This window comes from Mixophyes fleayi, chromosome 9 (assembly GCF_038048845.1).
Source record: "Mixophyes fleayi isolate aMixFle1 chromosome 9, aMixFle1.hap1, whole genome shotgun sequence".
Lineage (NCBI taxonomy): Eukaryota > Metazoa > Chordata > Amphibia > Anura > Limnodynastidae > Mixophyes > Mixophyes fleayi.
In genome coordinates, this window is record NC_134410.1 from 32,999,882 (window position 1) to 33,019,839 (window position 19,958).

The following is a 19,958-nucleotide window of genomic DNA, read 5'->3' on the forward strand; positions in this document are numbered from 1 at the left end:
CATCAGAAGGCACAGCAAAAACTATAACACACACAAATTCCATGCTGTTTCTGCTGTAACAATCTACACGCTTTATACTGCAGTGCTCTTCAAGCTTAATACAGCAAATGGAAGCAGGAGAAGAAAGAAAAAAAAAAGAAAAAAGTAGCTGGAATGTAGGTCACAGTACACATTTGTGCTTTGGTTTCCTAGCAAATAGAGCTAGCTCACCCACAAAAAACAGGGGAGGGTGTATTCAGACAACAGTCAGGCACAAGAATATAATAATTCTGTATTCATTTTCTCACGCTCAATAATTGCAGTTAAAGGGTTTGTATTTTTTTATAACAAAAAAAGGTCAATCATGACTCAGGACAAAGGAACAGCCGATCTAACCCCTTAGCTGCATTTTGTGCTAAAAGACCGCAGAATGTACAATACATATATATGCACATTATTCAAATAGGAGAGGGGGGGTATGGATGAAGCATGCCCCTTGGTTGGATGTCAAATTAAATTTGTCCCTTAACATGTCAAGTGCTTATTTAATTCAGTATAGAGGATACAAAATTCTGAGCTGATTTTTCATAGATAGGTTTTTATTCTTGCTCCTGGATAAAGAAAACTGTAATAACAGAAAACAGTTTAAATTTAGGCTTGAAATAAATTCAATATTTGGAATAAGGCATGTACAGTGGATTTAAAAACATTGTTTTATTTTATTTTATGATGGAAGAGGATCATACAAGTCTGTTTTATATGAGTTTCCAATGTATTTAAATTAGAACTGGAATAGGAAACCTTAAAGGGCCAGTAATACCAAATAATGAAACACATCAACATTTACTATAGGGTCAGCATTTGCCAAAAGGAAAACAAAAAACAAAACAAAAAAACCTTTTTGGCAAGCAGCCTAGATACCAAATATATAACAGGTTGGGCAAACCCCAAGAGCATGGCAGCCACTGGTCCTTAAACATTCACTTTTGTAGCTTAACTTTTTGGGCTCACGCCTTAAACATCTCAATGAGCACACACGTTCTACAAATACTCAGAAAGGACGTTTGTTTTCATTTTGTCCTCCAATGATATATGCATACATTTTCAAGTGTGCAGGCTTCAATAACGAAGCAGATAATGGCTCTGACATTAGGGCTGCTGTTTTACAGTAGTCTTCCATCCTACTTAAATACAGAGAAGTAGAGTTAGAAGGGTAACACATTAGAGGCAAACCAAGGCCAGATGGTTGCACATGACTACCTACAGCAAGGCAGTCTAAAGCATTTCAGAGCCACGAGAAAATCTAAGGGATGTGTCTCCACGGATGTGCAGTTTTACCTACCATTGACACACTGCTAGTAGGCTGAACCAATATTCAGCCAATCAACGTGTGGCATCACTGAGGCATGACACACAGTAGGTAGGAAAATTACATATAATTCATCCCCTTATCAAAAAGGGAGGAAAGTTGCAAATGCTGCATAGGGATAAATGCAATTTGGTGTGCATGTAGGACATCCATTGTTAGGCACTACTGACCCTTTCAAAAGGACACTTAACCAAGCGCTTAAATAAATAAATAAATGTGAAAACGTTACATTTAGGGGACAAGACCATTTTATAGTCAATTTTAAATAGTTTTCCCTATTTAAAATTGACTATAAAACTACCCAAACATCAGGTGGATTTAAAGAGACAAGACTATTACAGCCCAACTGAGCTCCTTCTTAAGTTTATAAACAAAAGGAACCCCATAGTCAATATTGCATACGTACCGAATGGACTCATTTGAATTTTTAACCTTAACATCTGGCCTTTTAAATAAACATTTTAGTTAATATTTTCGATAAATAACATATGCCAAATTAATAGTACAAAACGCTTTAAAGAGGAACGCCAATTCCGGTTGGCCAAGCTTGTTTGATACTTTCTCAAAGAAAAATAAAAAAGAAGAAGAATATCCATCGTAATGCAGTGCAAAGATATTACAAGATCGGTCTTCAAGGTGCGGAGAGAGGAGATTCCCGAGATGGTGAACCACTATTGTCCTCTGGTGGAAAAACTGTTAGAGTACAAGCTCTGATGCCACCAAGGGATTCTGGTAGATCAAACACTTTGTGCCATTCGTCTTTTTCAGGGTCATATTTCTGGACGATTTCTACCATACATCTATTGTTCCAAGAATATCCACCAACCACATAAATTTTATTTTCAAAAACTGCTACCCCAACGTCACTTTGTCCACGTAACATTGCGGCAATTGGAGTCCACTGGTCCAGAGATGGAGAGTAGTACTCGCAGCTGAGGACATCGTCATAGTCACTAGTTCCTCTGAAATGGTTTCCACCAATGACGTAAAGTTTGTCTCCCACAGTGCACATGCAGTGCAGACCTCGTACTGTAGTCATGGGAGCCTTCTGAGTCCATTTGTCTGTATCGGGATCAAAACACATCAGTTCCTTCTGGAAGGTGTCATGAGTAATTCCACCTGATAAAAAATACATTATAAATAAGTCAAAGAGAAAAGTAGCAAATTTATGCAAATTTTACTTTACAAAATGAAATCCATTGAGGTGTAGTAAATATGCCACAATGAGTATATGTATTATACACTATTTTAACAATAATTGTTCTCCAGTACCCTGCAGTAGGAGGCTCCTGTAAAAGCAAGCAGTGCTTTAAACTCCTCGTGAAAGAGATTTGCAGCATCAGTTTGTCCGAACCTCATTTAAAACTTGTCTTGACATTTTAACATGGAGACCACTTTAAAAAGGATTTAACTTTTCCCAAGGAAAGAACAGTTCTATAAAATATAACCAAATGAATCATCGCTCATAGAGTCACACTTTTCTTTCATGTCTAGCGATTTTCTTTTTCTTTCTAATATTGGAGATATATGCTCTAAATACAGATGCAGCAAGCGTTGACAAGCCCACTGTACACATACAACCTGCTCTCAGTTTTCATTTGTTAGTGATCATATTCCGAATCACAAAGGACTAGTTCCTTTGACAAAATCAAAGTATTGAAGAGAAGGGGGGTACAGACCACATATCTCCCTAAAAGTTGCCAAGCACAGTGTTAACCAGCCGGCCTGGGCTTCACAACAACGTTGAAATCAGCAGCATGAGGTCCCTTTTACTATAACCAGAAACCAGACTCCTCAGAGTAGGGATGGTGGCTCCATTAGAGAATGTGGAAGATTACAAAATAACAAAATAGAATTCTTCCACAGACGACATTCTAAGTCATTCCCTGGACAGTGGGGGTCTGAATAAAAAAGGGGACCCCCATGGAGAGGCCTCTTTGCCACCCTTGTGGCTAATGCATAAAGGACAAGGTGGCTTACAAGATCCTTGTCCATTATACCTAAAGAGATACAAAAACATAAACACACCTTTTGCAAAAAATACATGTTAATTGAATTATTAAGGTCCACAATACCTTGTGACCCGAGGTATTGTGCTTAGACTTTATGAAGACTTTGGAAGCCATTTATCAAGGGCGAAACGGACACTCTGTAGCGCAAAAACAGCTTTAGATTGTGCACTTCCTTTGTGCAAATGGGTCTAGGTATCCACAAGGGCACATTGGATTGGCCTGCAGAGAAGCCAAAGCTTCCATAAGTTGAGGGGACGACTTGGGCAGAATAAATGGGACCCAACTAAGTGGGGACTCCAGGAAAATCCCCAAACAAAAAAACATGATCCCTATGAACGACCACTGTAAATGGAGCAAAGCTGGGACACTTCTTCAATGCCAGCACTGCCACTGGAAGCCAATTCAGGCCTTCATTTCATATTGCAGCCCTGTTCATCTGAGGGGAGGCAACTGTCAATCACATGCAATACCCCACTATTCAACTGTGTGTGTTATCTACAAATTGCTGAGCTACCTTTGCTCAGATTACAGATACTCTTTATTCATTAACTTAAAATTAAGCGTTTTAAGTGTATTTATTAACACCAGCATTTGTCATTCAGTGGAAATAGCTCATATTTCCAGTGAATCCACAGTAAACAATGCAGTTAACCAAAGTATTACAAGTAAAACCTTTAGCAACGGTTTGGTGATTAACGTTACAAATATATGCATGAGAAACCATACTATATGGACTATACAATGGGACTAGATTTGCCGAACATTAAGCGATAGTTTGATGCTTGCAATATTTGGAATGCTGTATGAAATGTTTCACTTTTAAAAACAACAGTTTTCATTTACTGGTTTTTTTTTTGTTTTGTTTTTTTAAGAGACTTTGGCTATTAAAGTAAAACTGTGGGTCAAGAATGGGCAATCAAAGCAATCTGCATCAGATCATTCTACAGAAACATTTTACATTTCTCAGTGGTTCTTAACATGTTCTACACAAAGTGTCAAGTAATGTAAACTAACTATTTTACCAGCTAAAAGGATGTTTTTCTTTTTACATAAATGTCTAAGTATTTAATGTGTACTTAGCAATCCATTCTTTACACCCTCTGCAGGAACGCAACCAAGTGTGTCACTTCAGCACAGCAGTGACAATGTCTTGTTCTCGTGCAGCTCTATTCTGCATGGATTACTGCTATATTTTACAGATAATTAATGCATTCGCACAACTGATCTGTAACTAGCTTATAATAGGGAGAAAATACAGGGGCACTTGAAAAAGGCAACATTAGTGAGACACATGTGCAAAATTAAGCAAGGAATTCAAGCAAACAGAAAGAAAGGGAAAGTTCTCCTGCTTTTATGCCACTGTATTCCTGCATAAAGGAAGTCATTCAGTGCGCGTCTGTTTTGCAGGGATGGACCCATTAACATGAGAATATGTGGTGTGTACTAAATGCATAACAGAAATCCTGTTCAGGCGCATTCAGGAAGGGAATGCTGATCACAGGAAGGGCATCTATCTCACTGCGATTAGGCCACTATGAAGAGAGCAGTACAGCTGCGGTCTATTGACTTTTTCATTGTGAAATAAATTTTCTTCCTGTGATGAGCCTCTCAGCTTGACATAAATAAGGACCACTTACACGTGCTTTGTTCAATGTATATCTGAAAGCAAAGCAACGCATCTTGAAAAGTCGGATTGTTCCAGGCGAAAGAGGAATGAAATATCTATGGATTTAATCTCATTTCTGAGTTAACACTAGCGGTTTTGCATGAATAATAATAGTCCTCTGCCAATATCCAAAGTCGAATCATACATATATTGATATGTATCTTAATACTGTGCCTGCATATCTACCAAAATATATCTTTGGAATCAGTGCACAGCATTTTTTATTTTTGGATTGGGCACTCCCTGTAGTTTGCAGTGGTGCGCCTGCTTTCAGCTCTCTAACATTATAAGGCAACAAGGAGAGCAGTCACAGTGTGATTAAAGGAACATCAGAAATGTTTAACTTTCTAACTACTATGTTTTATGTATTTATAACCTGTTAACATAAAATGAATAGTCTAAGTGACAACACATACGTGCACACTGAAATTTGGGGTGCAAGATTGTTTGGCGGGATGGTCAGCTGTTCAGATTTTCCTTCGAAATTGGATTGCATTTATTTGTTTTTTCAAATAGAAAAGATGGATACAGGTGTACGCTGAGTGCTACATAACACCTACAGACTACTTAGCTAGTGTAGCAATAAGCTTTACAGAATTTAAAGTACACATATACAGTACTCAGTGGGTTTACTAAAAAAAAAAAATAAAAAAAAAATAAAAAATTATATATATATATATATATATATATATATATATATATATTGTAAAAAAGGGAGGCATTTATCTGACAACATGCAAAGAAAACATACAAGCAGAGTAAGACATTGGCGCAGTTATGCACCTAGATTCAGGTTAAACCAAGTAAAGACTTAATAGTAGTTTAAAGTTAGTTAACTTACATGATTTTAAAGCTGCTTCCTCTCAGCAAACAGACAGGGTGTGTCTGTTAGTTGAAACAGAGCCAGTGATGGGCGTTTTCTCTTAAAGAGAAGGTGGGTGTGTCACCTGTCCATCAAGCTAAGGCTGGGGGAGGAGTATCATGTATAAAAGCTTGTTTGTGTCATTTGTTCACGGAGACCAACGCTGGGAAAGCTGGCTGGTCCTGAGAGAGAGCTGGTCTATGTATAGCTAGCGTTTAGGGTCTCCATGGTTGCTGTGCAAGTATATGGTGTCAAAACATTTACCATCCTGACAATAAAACTACATAAAAAGGAAGAAGTTGTCTGCGTGTGCTTCTGCAGTAGCAGGCTCTTGCCACAAATGAAATAAAAAAAATAAAATTATAATATATATATATATATATATATATATATATATATATATATATATATATATATATATATATATATATATATATATATACACATATATATATATATATATATATACATATATACACATATATACACACACACACACACACACATATATATGTACAAGTTAACCCGTGCATGATACTCATGCATTCTAGTCAAATCAAGCTACTTAAGGTGTTAAAAAGGTTCTTGTCATGCATTTGGACCATAGACCAGGCCTCAACCACCAACCAATCCCCACTGTCACCCCCGGCAACCACCAACCACTCCCAACTGTCACTTCTCCTTCAAGAAATAGAAATATATATATATATATAATTTTTTTTTTTTTTAAATCTTTAGAAACACTTAACAATTAACAAATTAAAAACATCTTAGTATACCAAATTTCAGCCCTTTCTGAATTTTTTTTCCACACACACTAAGAATTTAGTAGGTCAGTGTATAACTCAGCCCAGCAGGTGGCGCTGCAGCTTGGTTTTTTTTTTTTCACACACACACACACACACACAGACTAACACACACCACTAGACATTTATATTATAGATACATACACATAATTGTTTTTATGTTTAAACCTTGGTTATAGGATCAGCTCCACACACTAGGCAACAACTGCACCAGGAGAGCAGTTCTGCATCATATTCCATACAAAGTCTATGATACATAAACCTTGCTACAAAGCACAGTTGAATTTTAAGGAACTTACTCAGTAAAGATGGGTAGCATATGAAGGGAAAAAAACTCATTTAATTACAAAATATTAGTGAAAGTTGTTCACTTACCTGAAATATACATCAGTCCACCAAATACAGTTCCAGCATGGCCATAATGTGGCTCGTTCATTTTTGCAACATAATTCCATTCATTTGTTCTGGGATTGTAACATTCTACAGTGGCTGCACAAAAATAAAACAAGTGGTATTAATTGTGGTATATTCAGCTACGCGGTAAAACAGGACAATTTAAACTCATGAAGAAATGATTTCATTAGTGAATAGTCACTAACTGTACAATATATTTCTTTTCCACTGAATTCCATCTTCAGCTCTATGAGTCTCCCCTCCAAAGTTTTATTTTTAACTACATATGCTCAAGAACAATCAGCCTTAGAGAAGAAATACACCGTTGTATGAATAACATGCCAGCTCCTTCACACCTAAACAGGTGTACAAGTTAGATACACATGCTGCATTTTTCAGCATGTTTACGTTTTAAACGCATTTCTGTGTGAAAGGGCAGTAGTGGCTTTCCTTGGAAAGTTTTAATCCCCAATAATTAAGCGAAATTTGCTTTCAGACTCAACGCCAATATTCCACTGGCAAACACTTAAAACCAGGAATACATTATCTCCTCCGGTTGTTGCGGCTTATTGACAAGATGTTTTTTTATAATATTTATTAATATTTTCAGTAATAATTTGTGGTGCACAAACAGTACATAAATTTTACATTCTATAAATATTTTACTTGAAGCCACCGAATAAAAATAAATAAAAAAAAAAAAGCTAGTAAGTGTTATGCCCCATATACCAAGCGGATGTTTGCATCTGAAATACAAATGGAACTTTCAACCCTTGACTGCAATCTCACACCGCCAATTAGGTTTACAAAAGGTCATGTAAAGAGGACAATGAAGGGCATACAGAGATGTCCCAAATGAGGCACATCACAGTGGCTTCAGCTCTACAACATTTAAAAAGGAGTGCGTGGAGAGGAGTGGGAGAATATGGAGGAAGGAGGGGGTAGGAGAAAGTATTTTGGGAAAAAGGGGATTCAGATTCTGTCAACTGCAACAGAGGCTGAGAAAATGTATAAATATACTGTGGGAAAACAAATCATATTGCTGGGGTTGCACCCACTGCATAGAACAACTATGGGAAGAACGATGAATGTACTTTTTCTAAACTTTGCCTGTTTCTCCCTTTCTAAAACACATCATTTAATGTTCCTTAAAGCCAAATGTTCAATTATTAGATAAAGTAAACCAAAATGAAACAAATCACTGTGTACTGTAACTCATGTGCAGGGCCGTCTCCTTAAGCTACTCTGCATTTAAAGGCTCTATTACATATACACGCTGGGAAAAAGGTGAAAATGCATAAGACGAAACATGTGATTTAAATGCATTTTAAATAGGCTTTCCATGGTCCTTACATGCGCTTTTGCCAATACAACAATTGTACTGGTTGCATTTGTTAAAAGCAGTAATGACCTATTTCTCAAGCGTTGTGGCACCAAAATTTTAGAACACTGGTGTTAAACCTATAAGAATCCACTGCTCCTAATATTAATGTGGTCTTAGAGTATTAGTAATGGAATAGCACAATAACACCAGACATGTGTGAACAATCCCTAAATGTGACAGAAACTATTATTAGTGGTACACCCCCCCCCCCCCCCCCCCCAAAAAAAAAAAAGGATTTTACTTCAGCATAACTGATTTAAGTCTGCTGACATGTACACATATGCATGCAGTAAGACTTCCGGAGATTAAGTACTTTTATAAGTGGGGGGGGGGGGGGGGGGTATTCATTGACTGGAATTGGAATATAATGTAAGGAAGGAATGAATAACAGAGGATAAATGGTTCATGGAATATCAGATTACTGAAAGCAAAAGACCATGAAGATTTTTCAGGAACAATTCAATAATAAAGTGTGGCCCGGTCTTAATGTATAGCCCATTAAAAATAAAAAAAAATGAATATTTGTGTTTGTAAAGATTTGTGTTTAAAAACAAAACAAGACAAAAAAAACAACATAACTGCAAGAATGTAGACTGGAGCCAAGTTTTGTTTAGTTTTTTTAAATGAAAATTCTGTGCAAGTGTTAAAATAGGTTTAAGGAATGAGCTTTTAAAAAGAAATACACATATATACACACACAAATACTACATATAATTCTACAGATCTTCTGGAAGGGTTGTGATGGGCCACAGCCGAGTGAAGCTTGTCTTCCCATTCGTATACTATACTGTCAGGATATATCATACGACCTGCACATCATTTACAATCTGCAGATTATGTAACCAGCCTGACTGAAGTGTGGTGTTTTAGCTCAGAAAACATCCTGGACTTGCCTCTCTGGAGACCAGACTGCAGCAGTGTGTGCACAGTTCCTAACCTGCATGGCTATCCTAGCCGGAGACCATGACCAGATGTTAGAACCTAATGGTATAATGCAGGTGCGGGAAGACGCACTGGCAGAGGCCCAGATTCGGGAAAGGACACTGCTTTAGAAAGCCTCCACCTCCCTACACTCGTTTGTAAACGACACAAATATTCCGCTTTTAGTGCTCTTTGTTAAATTGAAAATCGGGCATTTCAAAGCAGGTTTGGTACTGTATATTTACGGATGGTATTCAACAAGGGGGCCAGCGTCACATTGTGAGCTCCTTGCATGGCAACACTGTACAAAGAAGGGATTCATTATTCAGAACGGGGGGGGGGGTCAGGGATAAGGAGGGTCAAGAAATAATTTTGTAACTTTAGAGCCACCAACATAATATGTCAAATTCCAATAGACAAACATGGTCAAATTATATGGCCATTGCCAATTAAGGCTGTGAGAGGGTCTTAATTAGATTTACAAGGCAAAATGTTTGGGGTGCTTTAGCACAAACATTCTTAAGCTGTTGTACATACATCTGCGAACATTACAGAGTTCTATTATATCAAGCAATACGTGATAATACACCTGAATAAGTGATAATACAGGTCAAAGAGGATATGTATTGGTTACAGTTGGAGTAACAAACTTTGCCATCTCCACTCCTAATATAGGCTGCATTAAGTATTTGACACTATTTTTCGTATATTTTCTAAAAGGAATAAAAAGCAGTTCTAGGTTCTGAATTTGAAATATTGGGATCACACTGGTACAAAAGTGAATAATAAATAAATACTCCAACACACTTTACATCCACTTACTCAAAAACTCAAAGTTTCCAGGACTGATAAACGAGGAAATCAAAAGCACGCACTGCTCTGTTGTGTAAATACAGGTTATGGAGAGACTGCATAAAATACATCTCCACAAGTGACACTGCTGTAAAGAAATACTCATGAAATAAAGTCACTTTGAAAATCTCGAGACACTAATTTTTCTAGCTTGATTTAGGAGACTAGTAAGATAACTGCCCAGTGTTTTCTCCAACCTGTGCAGCCCAGTTTAACATCGAAGTGCAGGCTCTTGAAAAAGCATATGAAAATAGCAAGTTTATTTGAAGAACCTTTATTTTCAAAAGTCAAATCACTATAAATAGAACCAATATAGTTCACTATGTTGGTACTTAACTACTGAGTGGAACACAATGTCACATAGAGGATAAAGTTCACTCATGTGTCATTGTGGTTTAACACACTAGCATTACTCACACTTGCTTGCAGGATTTTTTTTTCCCTTTTTTAAGCATGATTTAAAGTATAAAACTAAAACAGAAATAAAGTAGATATGCAGTATACTGACCCACTTGTCCTCAAGAGGAGGTACATTGGCTCAGTCTGTGGACAAATTTAATTTACACATGCTCTTCATAGGCACATGAAAACTGTACAAAACAGAAAATAGAAGACACGGATTTATATGGCGACATTACGATTTTTCTGAATTGACCGTATATGGTGTTGCGCTACCAATGCAGCAAGTTGCACTATTCATCTATTTCACAAATGTTTCTCCAATCAATTGAATAGCATCCAGATCAATACATAAGACATTTAATCTCAGTAGCATATAAGTGTGTGAACCACGCATAATCAAATGGCATAACCATGAAAAGCTCTTGTACAGGATGTTTTGGACCAACAAACATTTGTTTTATTACCTATCTGTTAAACCATTGCATGTATGTGCAGCTTAACATCTACAGGACGCACATCTCAGGCAGCACAAAGAATACAATTATGTCTGGTAAGTACAACGTGCAGCAGGTGAGGTACCACTACTGACCTGCCATATAGATAGAAGATAAAATCCCACATTACAACTATTGTTCCCCTTGGATATTTTGCATCATTTCAATATAATCTCTATTAGGTCTAGGCAACTAGAAACAACTAGAGACATGGCGACTGGACCCAGCCAACTCTTTCATCCAGTCTACACCCTGCACCAGACTAATATAATACTGTAGTGGGTAAAATGTTTAAGAAAGCACAATAAGATTTAGTATTTAGTTCCTACTGCAATATTACATATTATTGGATGTATTTTGAGTACTGTAAGTGGGTTTCCAGTTATTTTGCTAATCAAGCTGTCACAGGAAGGAAGATGTGGAACACCGCTTCAGGAAGCAGGCACTTGTTAAACTTAGAAGCGTACAAGGTGCTACTCTCAGAGTCCAAAACCTGCTTACATCTCAGCCCTTCCTATAGATCTTCTCATTGAAAAAAAACATATTTCTGCTGCAAGCAAATGTCAACTAAAAGGGTTCATGAATGATCCAGGACCATGTTCTAGTTTCTTTCCAGGGTAATAAAACAGTGACATCATCACTGTCCTACTCACCAACATTTCATAATAGATCTTAAAATATTAGCAGAAGCCTTGTTTACAAATCCCAGTAGCAAAGTAGTCAATACCCCTGAAAAATTATTGCTGGCACCCAAATTTTAATTTTTTACTTCTTACAACTTTCAAAGTCAATAAACGCATATATAAGTCATGTATCCTCACCTAGTGAGGTCAGCATGCGTTCAGTCTCCATGGACCAAAGCTTTCACCAATAGCAATCACAGCCATCTCCATTTGCAAAATAAAATTTAATTTGTTAACATGCTCCCATGAATAATGAAAGGCACCTTTGGTGTACAATAAACATGCTATAATACATTATTTGCCAGGAGATTTTCCTTTAAATCTATTTAGAACAAGCTGCTGCTTTGTAGGAATAAAGAAAACAGCTTTAAAGGCATTGTTTTAGCTTTAGGGGATAAGCAAGAATGAAGCAATGTGCACATTCCAACACAAAGAGCCATAAATCAATAAGCAGGTGCACACACAGCATCGGATACATCGTCTGGACTCTGCTGACTTCTGGTGTTATGTATAAATATGTAGAAATAAATACTATATAAAAGTACAAACACTACACAAAAAAGTGTGCATCGCTACCAATTTCCTGTAAATGTTTGCAAAATAGCTGTTGCTTTTTTCTCTTCAATCACTTGTACATGGAGAATATAAAAACGAAAAAACACTAAATTATAATTACGTGACCAAGACAAGCGACTAACCTAAGTTGTATATACATGCAGCAATTTGGCTACTTAAGACTATAGTGTGAACAGAGAACTTGTAATCTAGATCTAGGACAGTGGTCAGGGAACAGTGGTAAATTACCTCAAATGGGGTAAAAAGGAAATTCCTGGGGGTAATGCTGCCGATTCACATGCTGTCAATTGGATTGTAGACCCCTTTAAATGTAAAATTGCTGTTGTACTAGAAAAGCCTCAAGGGTTGGCAGAGGCACTTCTGGAGCTTTGATGCAATAATGAAGCACGTATTGCTTTTGGAAAAAATCAGATCAGTCATATTTCTGGATGTCAACAGCAGCAAAAGCATTCAAAATTGTACATGAGGAGGCAATCAAAAAGTTGCTGCCTTTTGCAACAACCTACCTTTGCGAACAAGGATTTTCCACGCTGACGAACATAAAAACAAAGCAGAGAAATCGATTGGACCTGAAGACTATATCCAAATTGCTCTGACATCAAAATACCCCAATATTGATGCTCTCGTATCAAAAATGAACCAACATAATTTCTCCAAAACCTGAAGTTTTGAAGTTTCAGCTTTCCAAGAAATTTTGAATAGATTCAAAAAAAAAAATGTTGAATTCCAATAATTAATAATATATGATTTCCTTCCTTTCAAATCAAGGGGGTAACGCCAGTGTATTGAAATATATTTTGGGGTAAAAGGTAAAAAAAAAGTTCCCTGACCCCTGATCTAGGATGTATTACATGTTAATAACTGGCGGAAAACAGACTCTGCTGATCAGACTAATAGACCCATTGGGATCTAGGGAATGTGTTTCCATAAGGGGCCACATTCGACAATATACGACCATTCTGCAACTATGAGTGAATGGGCAAGAAATATCACCTGATAAGATCCGACGGTTCGTACATTTAGAGATAGAGGGTCTATCTCTAGAGGGACACAAAATTCAAAAGACACAGAAAAACCATGTAATTTTTTGCAGCATTGATTACGTGACGGAACAATCATTTCAAGATCGTATGGCACTAGCTTTTCCCCATATATTATAGTGTCCCTTTTAACCTACTGCTATTTTATTTTTGTTAAAGTCTCTAGTTAAAGAAAAGCTTTACTTTTATATTCAAAGCTCCATGACATAAGTGTGCTTATTATTGTCATTTTCAAAGTATGATAGCCAAGAAATAGAGCTACATAAGGGAATTGCGTGACGCAGAACATCCTTCCACAGCCAGCACTCCCCATTTTCAACCATGAGATTTTACATAAGACTTTGAACAACAAGTTCAGGGTCAGCCTGAAATACTGCAAACACTGCTCTATCCAGATCACTGTAGCAATGTCACTTTACAAGCTACATTGCACCAGTGACTTAATTGCATGGAAAATATTGATGCCAGTTAATCATTGCCTTATTTTATACTCGTCATTCAACATAACAAATGTCACCATCTGATCACTCAATGTAATATAAGCAGCAAATTAAGAACATTAATGTGCCAAACAGTGATGTAGATCAAAGACAATCCTGACATAATTGTGCTGCAGAGGTCACCATACCCTTTACAAGCTCACAGATAAGAGATCACCCATCCAATCTCTTCTTAGGTTACTACAATAACATTGTATAAACATCTCTTATGAACCTCTGTGCAAAGTCCATCACTCTATTATTATTTTTATTATTATTAAAAGTTCCTCTACAGGAGGATCACCCTGACTGGGAGTTTGTGAATACCAACCTTGGCTATTAACAACTTATTAAAAATGTGATAGACAAGTCTGATGCGCACTGATGTTTGTGAGCATGGAACCGCCCTGGGATAATGCAATGTCTACTCCATCAGCACAGCACAAAGCAGTAACCTTGGTTTCAAACAGAGTATACCGAGGAACCATCTATAATTTTTATAAAGAGCTGTGGTTGCCAGTAAATCCTGAATTAGAAAATCTGAATTATGTCTCTCAAACAGCAGATTCATGAAGGACTGATAGGTGCTATATAGTGGGAGCAAGGTGAAACAGCCACAAATAGAAAACCAAGGGGTAAATGTATGAATGTCCGATCTCTGCAAGTCGCTGGAAATCGGCGACTTTGCAGGTAAAATTTAAAGCGGCGATGGCTTGTAAAGGCAAATTAGCCTTTACAAGCCATCGCCCCTTTAAATTTTACCTGCAAAGTTGCCGATTTCCAGCCAACCGTATAGCCTGATCACTGGGAAAAACGGGGGAAAGCGGCTGGGGGACTGGAGTCTGCAAATTATTTATATTTTTGACTGGGTAAAAGATGATTCTATGTATGTTTTTAACATCAATGATTTTTACATCTCATCCATTAGGAAAACAGGATTATAAAAGGAATAATGCACCTATTGTCATTTTTGGATATTACAAATTACTTCCATGGCGTGTATAAAAACCACTTAAGCCTTTATTTGGTCACAATAATCAGAGTTCTAGTACGTAGCCAGGTTCTAACAATCAAAGTGCTAATAAGTGTCAATATCATCATCATGTATATGGCGCCACAGAATCTGCAGCGCCGCACAAACAGAAAACAAACAAGTTAAAAAAAAAAAAAAAACCACAGATAAGATGGAAAAAAAATAAATAAATAAGCAGTAAAAAAAAAAAAAAAAAAAATCAATACAAAAAGAGACTAGAGAAAGCAACTACTTAAGACAACACTACTAGCACAGCAGACATTACAGAGGATGTGGAGATAGGAGGTAGAGAGGGCCAAGCTTGGGAGAATGAGGACAGTAAAAAAAAAAAAAAAAAAAAAAAGTAGAGACGATAGAGGTGGACTGAAAGGTTAGTGCTAAAAATAAAAAAAAATAGAAAGAACAACATGAATAGATTAAGTGTTCCCTTACATCTTGGTATACAGTACATTATAGTACACTTTAAAATGAAAGATTAGTGGATTAGGTGATCCTAAAAAGTGACTCTGGAGAGCAGGGTGCCATTTGGACATCTCTCAGCTGCCATATTAAAGGGGTGTATAAACTACCTATAAATATCAATCAGATGTTCCCAGACTTCTGCTGGAAAAACTGTGGGAACAATCTGTCATTTAGGCATATTTGGTGGGATTGTCACTTAATAGCTCAGTTCTGGCTTATGGTCATCAACCCAACTCACCAAATGACAGACATTTAGTTACTTTTAGAGCCAACGATACAACTTCTTATTAAGTAAATTAAACCTCTCAACAAACACATGGATAAGATCATCACCCACATAAATAATGCAGTCAAGCTTCTAATTTTGATAGAATGGGGGAGACAGCCTTCTCAGACTAGGAACGCCTTATTTAACTGTACAGGTTTTGTTTCCTCCATGGAGTACTATCCGGTCTACTTAATGATAGGAGTATCATGCTTTTCAGAAAACTTGGAAGACTTTGTTAACAAAACAAAATTCCCTCTCCCTGCAGCCTCACAAAATTTTAGCAACCCAGGCTTCCTCACTGCCAAGTCCTAAATAAATTGTCAATTTGACAAATTGTTTTGCCGTTTTCTTTGTATATACACCTATGAATCGGTATTTATAAAGAGATTTTTAAAAAAATGCAATTAGATGTTAATCTTGTTTCCTACTGTAATTGACCATGTGAACTTGCCACTGCAGTCCGTAGTGGTGTATATGAACAATTGTGCGCAAACACTGAGGTCAGCCCTATGAATTTATACATAAAAGTTAAAAATAAAAATGTATCTTACCAAGTTCACCAGCTGCATTCCTGCCACCAACTGCATACAGATGACCTTTCAGGGCACTTAGGTGGAAAAAAGTACGCTTTTCGTTTAACGAGGCCACTTGCATCCACTTGTTATATCGGGGGTCAAACCTGAAAACTGTGTCCACAGCGGTTTTTCCCTTTGTGTCATAATTGCTCTGGCCACCAACTACATACAGAAAATTCCCAATAACTGCTATTCCATGCTGGTATCGAGGAGCATCCATGGGAGCTAAGGATTTCCACTCGTGTCCCTTCTCATCATACATCCGTAACTCTTTGCTGACCACCAACTGCTGTCTTAAAACTCCCCCCAATGTCACCAAGTGAGCGTTGTCTGAACGAATGGCAGTTCTTTCAGACTGCATAACCGGTTGCATGTACGGCATCATTTGGTAATTGCTAGCTTCCAAAAGTAAATTTACACATGTGTTATCAGTTCTCATAAAGTCCACCGTCTGCACGTGATTTATAAGCTCTTGTGGCGTCATTAGAGGGAATCTAATGTTCTTCATTACTTTTGCAGCATATTCCATACGCGTTTCTTCATAGCGCAGCCAACGGCACGCTGCCTTGAACAGTTCAAGCTCAGAACACTGCTTAAGGCTATTACTGGAAAGCACAAAGGCAAGACGATCAAATGGGAGCTTCACAAATTCCCCAGTAGTTAATAAGGGTGGGAAATTTTTCAGGATAAAGTTATTGACATATTTATCAACTTCGGTGAGATTATACGTGTTTGCAATTCGTCCAATCTCAACACAATTCTCCAGAGTAACCTACAAGAAGAAAAAAAACAAAAAATTTTACAAGCAGTAAACTACTTTTTATTTTCTTAATATAAAGTTGAAACCCTCCCCTCAGTGCTTGCAAAATCTGTGGGTAGAGACCTGTAAGAAGCAGAGAGGAGGGTGCAGTGCTAAAGAAAGCAAAGCACTTCCCAGCTGGCTCTGACACACCAATACAACTCATTTACATATTACACATACTGTACTGTCAGGGTAAAAAGGGATCGATATATATCATGTCTGTGCAATGGTTATATTTAAAGTATATTACATTTGTGTAACCTGTGAAACACGTTAGAACATTTTTTTTCTGTTTTACCACCTTCTGCAGGACTATGCAATGCACATTAGGTCACAGTCTTCATCACATTCCCATAAAAGGAGGCACCAACCCCCCCCCACACACTCAAAGCACAGATATAGATATATAGATATACACACACCCTGTGGTTTGCCACTTTCCATCATCTGGAGAGTACAACTTTATCATATCACATACATTTTCCAGATGACAATTCATAAGCAATAATGTTTTTCTGAACAGTCAATATAAAAATGATATGTTATATACAAGTTCTGCTCTTCAAATCCCCAAGACTAAGTCACCAACCATTGGCACAGGAAAAACTCTTGTATGAGACCTAAGACAATACCAATTGAATAGTCACAGTGTTCTCCCCATAAAGTCTTGCCAGCCGGGTGGCATTAAGCAGCAGTCGGGTGCAGACATTTATAATACTTTGCAATAATAATGAAAACTGTTGGAGGTTATTACCAGCACCAGACAGAACTGGTCAGACTGGTGGTCAGTGGTGTAACACACATTGCTGCCTGTAGCGCTTACATAGTGCCGGTTATAATAGGAGAAACAATGGTTTCTGCTATTGTAATAGGACTCTGTTGGGCTCCATGAGATGACCTTTCAGGGCACTTAAACGGAAAGCATACATTTTTCCATCTAACGACACCACTTGCATCTACTTGTTGTATCAGGGGTCAAACCTGAAAACTGTGTCCACAGCAGGGTTTTTTTGTGGCCATAACTGCTCTGGTCACCAACTACACACAGAAAAACAGCATCCAGGAAAAAGGTGCTGGAGAGAACAGTCATCAATATCACAGCCACTGAAAGCCCAATTTCAAGGTGGGGTAATATTCCTAAAATAGGCATGTGGATTTCATTTATTTATTACAATCATCTTGTGTGTAAGATGTACATTTCTGTATAATGCTACATATAGAAAATGCAACATACAAATCTCACCAACAGCACAACCTGTCACTATTAAGATACAATGTGCAATTATTTTCATGATATCTTACTGGCACCCAACATTGATAAATGGCTTTACATGCATCAAATCAACCTCAATAAGAACATAAAATTCAATAGATCAATACACTGTACAATTAAACACACATTTATCTGCAGCAGTCAATCAATTATATAAATTCAGACATTGGTGTGTTCAGAAGACACAATAGATTCCTTGCACATCTTAAACACCCACAAGCATGAGGCCATTGATATTACCCTGGTAACCTTTACAAGTCCAGCACATTGTTACTGGTATACATAACAAGAGCATACTGTTGATGATGGGAATGTGCAGTGCTACAAAATTTTTCCCAGTGTAATTGCTCAGGAATAATGACAAACAGAATAGTCATTAAAACCGCTTAAAATTAGGCCAATTCAAAATAACTTGTGTGCTTTCATAAAAGCTCCAAGCAAGCAGGTTATGAAAGCCCACAGCTTTGTAATGGTCAATACTGTGATTTCCAGTACAGCTCACAGCTTGGGAGACGGGCACAGCAGCCACCAAAACATATTGCAGGATTGGTAAAGATTTAGGAGTGCTAAATTGTGCTTAGATGTGAAAGCATATGTAAAACAGACTTCCATTTAACTAGACAGACTACACAAGACTATTGGTCTACCCATCAAACGACTATAAAGCACTGTTTAAAACACTATTGGAACCCTTACATTTAAATCTATTGAATAAAAATGATCACCATCAAATTGTTAAAGATAATGAAGGAAACCCGTATAGTTACACATTGCTCCCTACCCTGTGCCCAACCTGTATATCAATTTCTTGTAGTACATGCCCCACTTAGGCAGCCACAAGCTTTTCTGCAGGATTGTACTGTAGGCCGATATAGCTTCCGCAGCAAGATGAACCTCACACACACAGAGAAGTGATTCACAAGGTATGGAAGGAGGCACTGTGCACAATGTGGTATAGGGGGAGGCAATTATAGTAAACAATAGACAAAGAAATATGGTTTAAAATATGAATAAAACATTTCTAGGACTGAATACACTTGTACTGAATCGAAAAAATATAACAAAACAAAAAACACCAATGAACGTGGATTATTTTATTATTTTAATAGGTGGCAATAGCATATATCTTATTCATCAATTTTCAAGGTTTGAGATATTCAGTTTCAACAGGAATAAATTACAGCTACTTCACGCCTAAAATTAAGATAAAAAGGGAGTAATAAGTTAGATAGCAGCCCTAGAGATGGTTTGTTTACAAACATGAAATTACAGCCACTAAGGGGAGCATTTTCTGTACTGACAATTGTCACAGCAGTAGTATACCAAGATGATTATAATTCTCTATGCAGAAACTTGCGCCACCTAGTGGTTGCAATTCTCAACATAAAATCAGATCATACAAAAAACAAAAATGTTCTTATCTACTGAATTTTCATTGTTTTAGTTATTTTTTTTATCCTAGAATTGCCATGACAGATGCTTTTTAAATGTCAATCTCCTCTCTCCCATTTGCAGTGATGCCAGTTGCAAACTAACTAGGAGTTAATGTAAAAATGTGTTGAGCAAAATAAACCATTTCTCTAAATACCTCAAACACTTAACTAGATCTAAAATAGAATTGCTGTGT

At 37.2% G+C, this 19,958-nt stretch overlaps 1 protein-coding gene across 6 annotated transcripts in view; it reads right to left on the reverse strand.

The window, feature by feature from the left end:
* Nucleotides 1-557: 557 nt before the first annotated feature.
* The window catches only part of KLHL13 (kelch like family member 13), a 33,712-nt gene continuing 14,311 nt past the window's right edge, over nucleotides 558-19,958 (reverse strand). For all 6 annotated transcript variants that reach the window (XM_075187230.1, XM_075187231.1, XM_075187228.1 and 3 more), the window contains 3 exons: nucleotides 16,233-17,028; nucleotides 7,070-7,183; nucleotides 558-2,467 (listed from right to left, as the gene is read on the reverse strand). In XM_075187230.1, coding sequence (XP_075043331.1) covers nucleotides 1,980-2,467; nucleotides 7,070-7,183; nucleotides 16,233-17,028 — 1,398 coding nt within the window. In that variant the 3' untranslated portion in view covers nucleotides 558-1,979. The remainder of the gene's footprint in view (nucleotides 2,468-7,069; nucleotides 7,184-16,232; nucleotides 17,029-19,958) is intronic.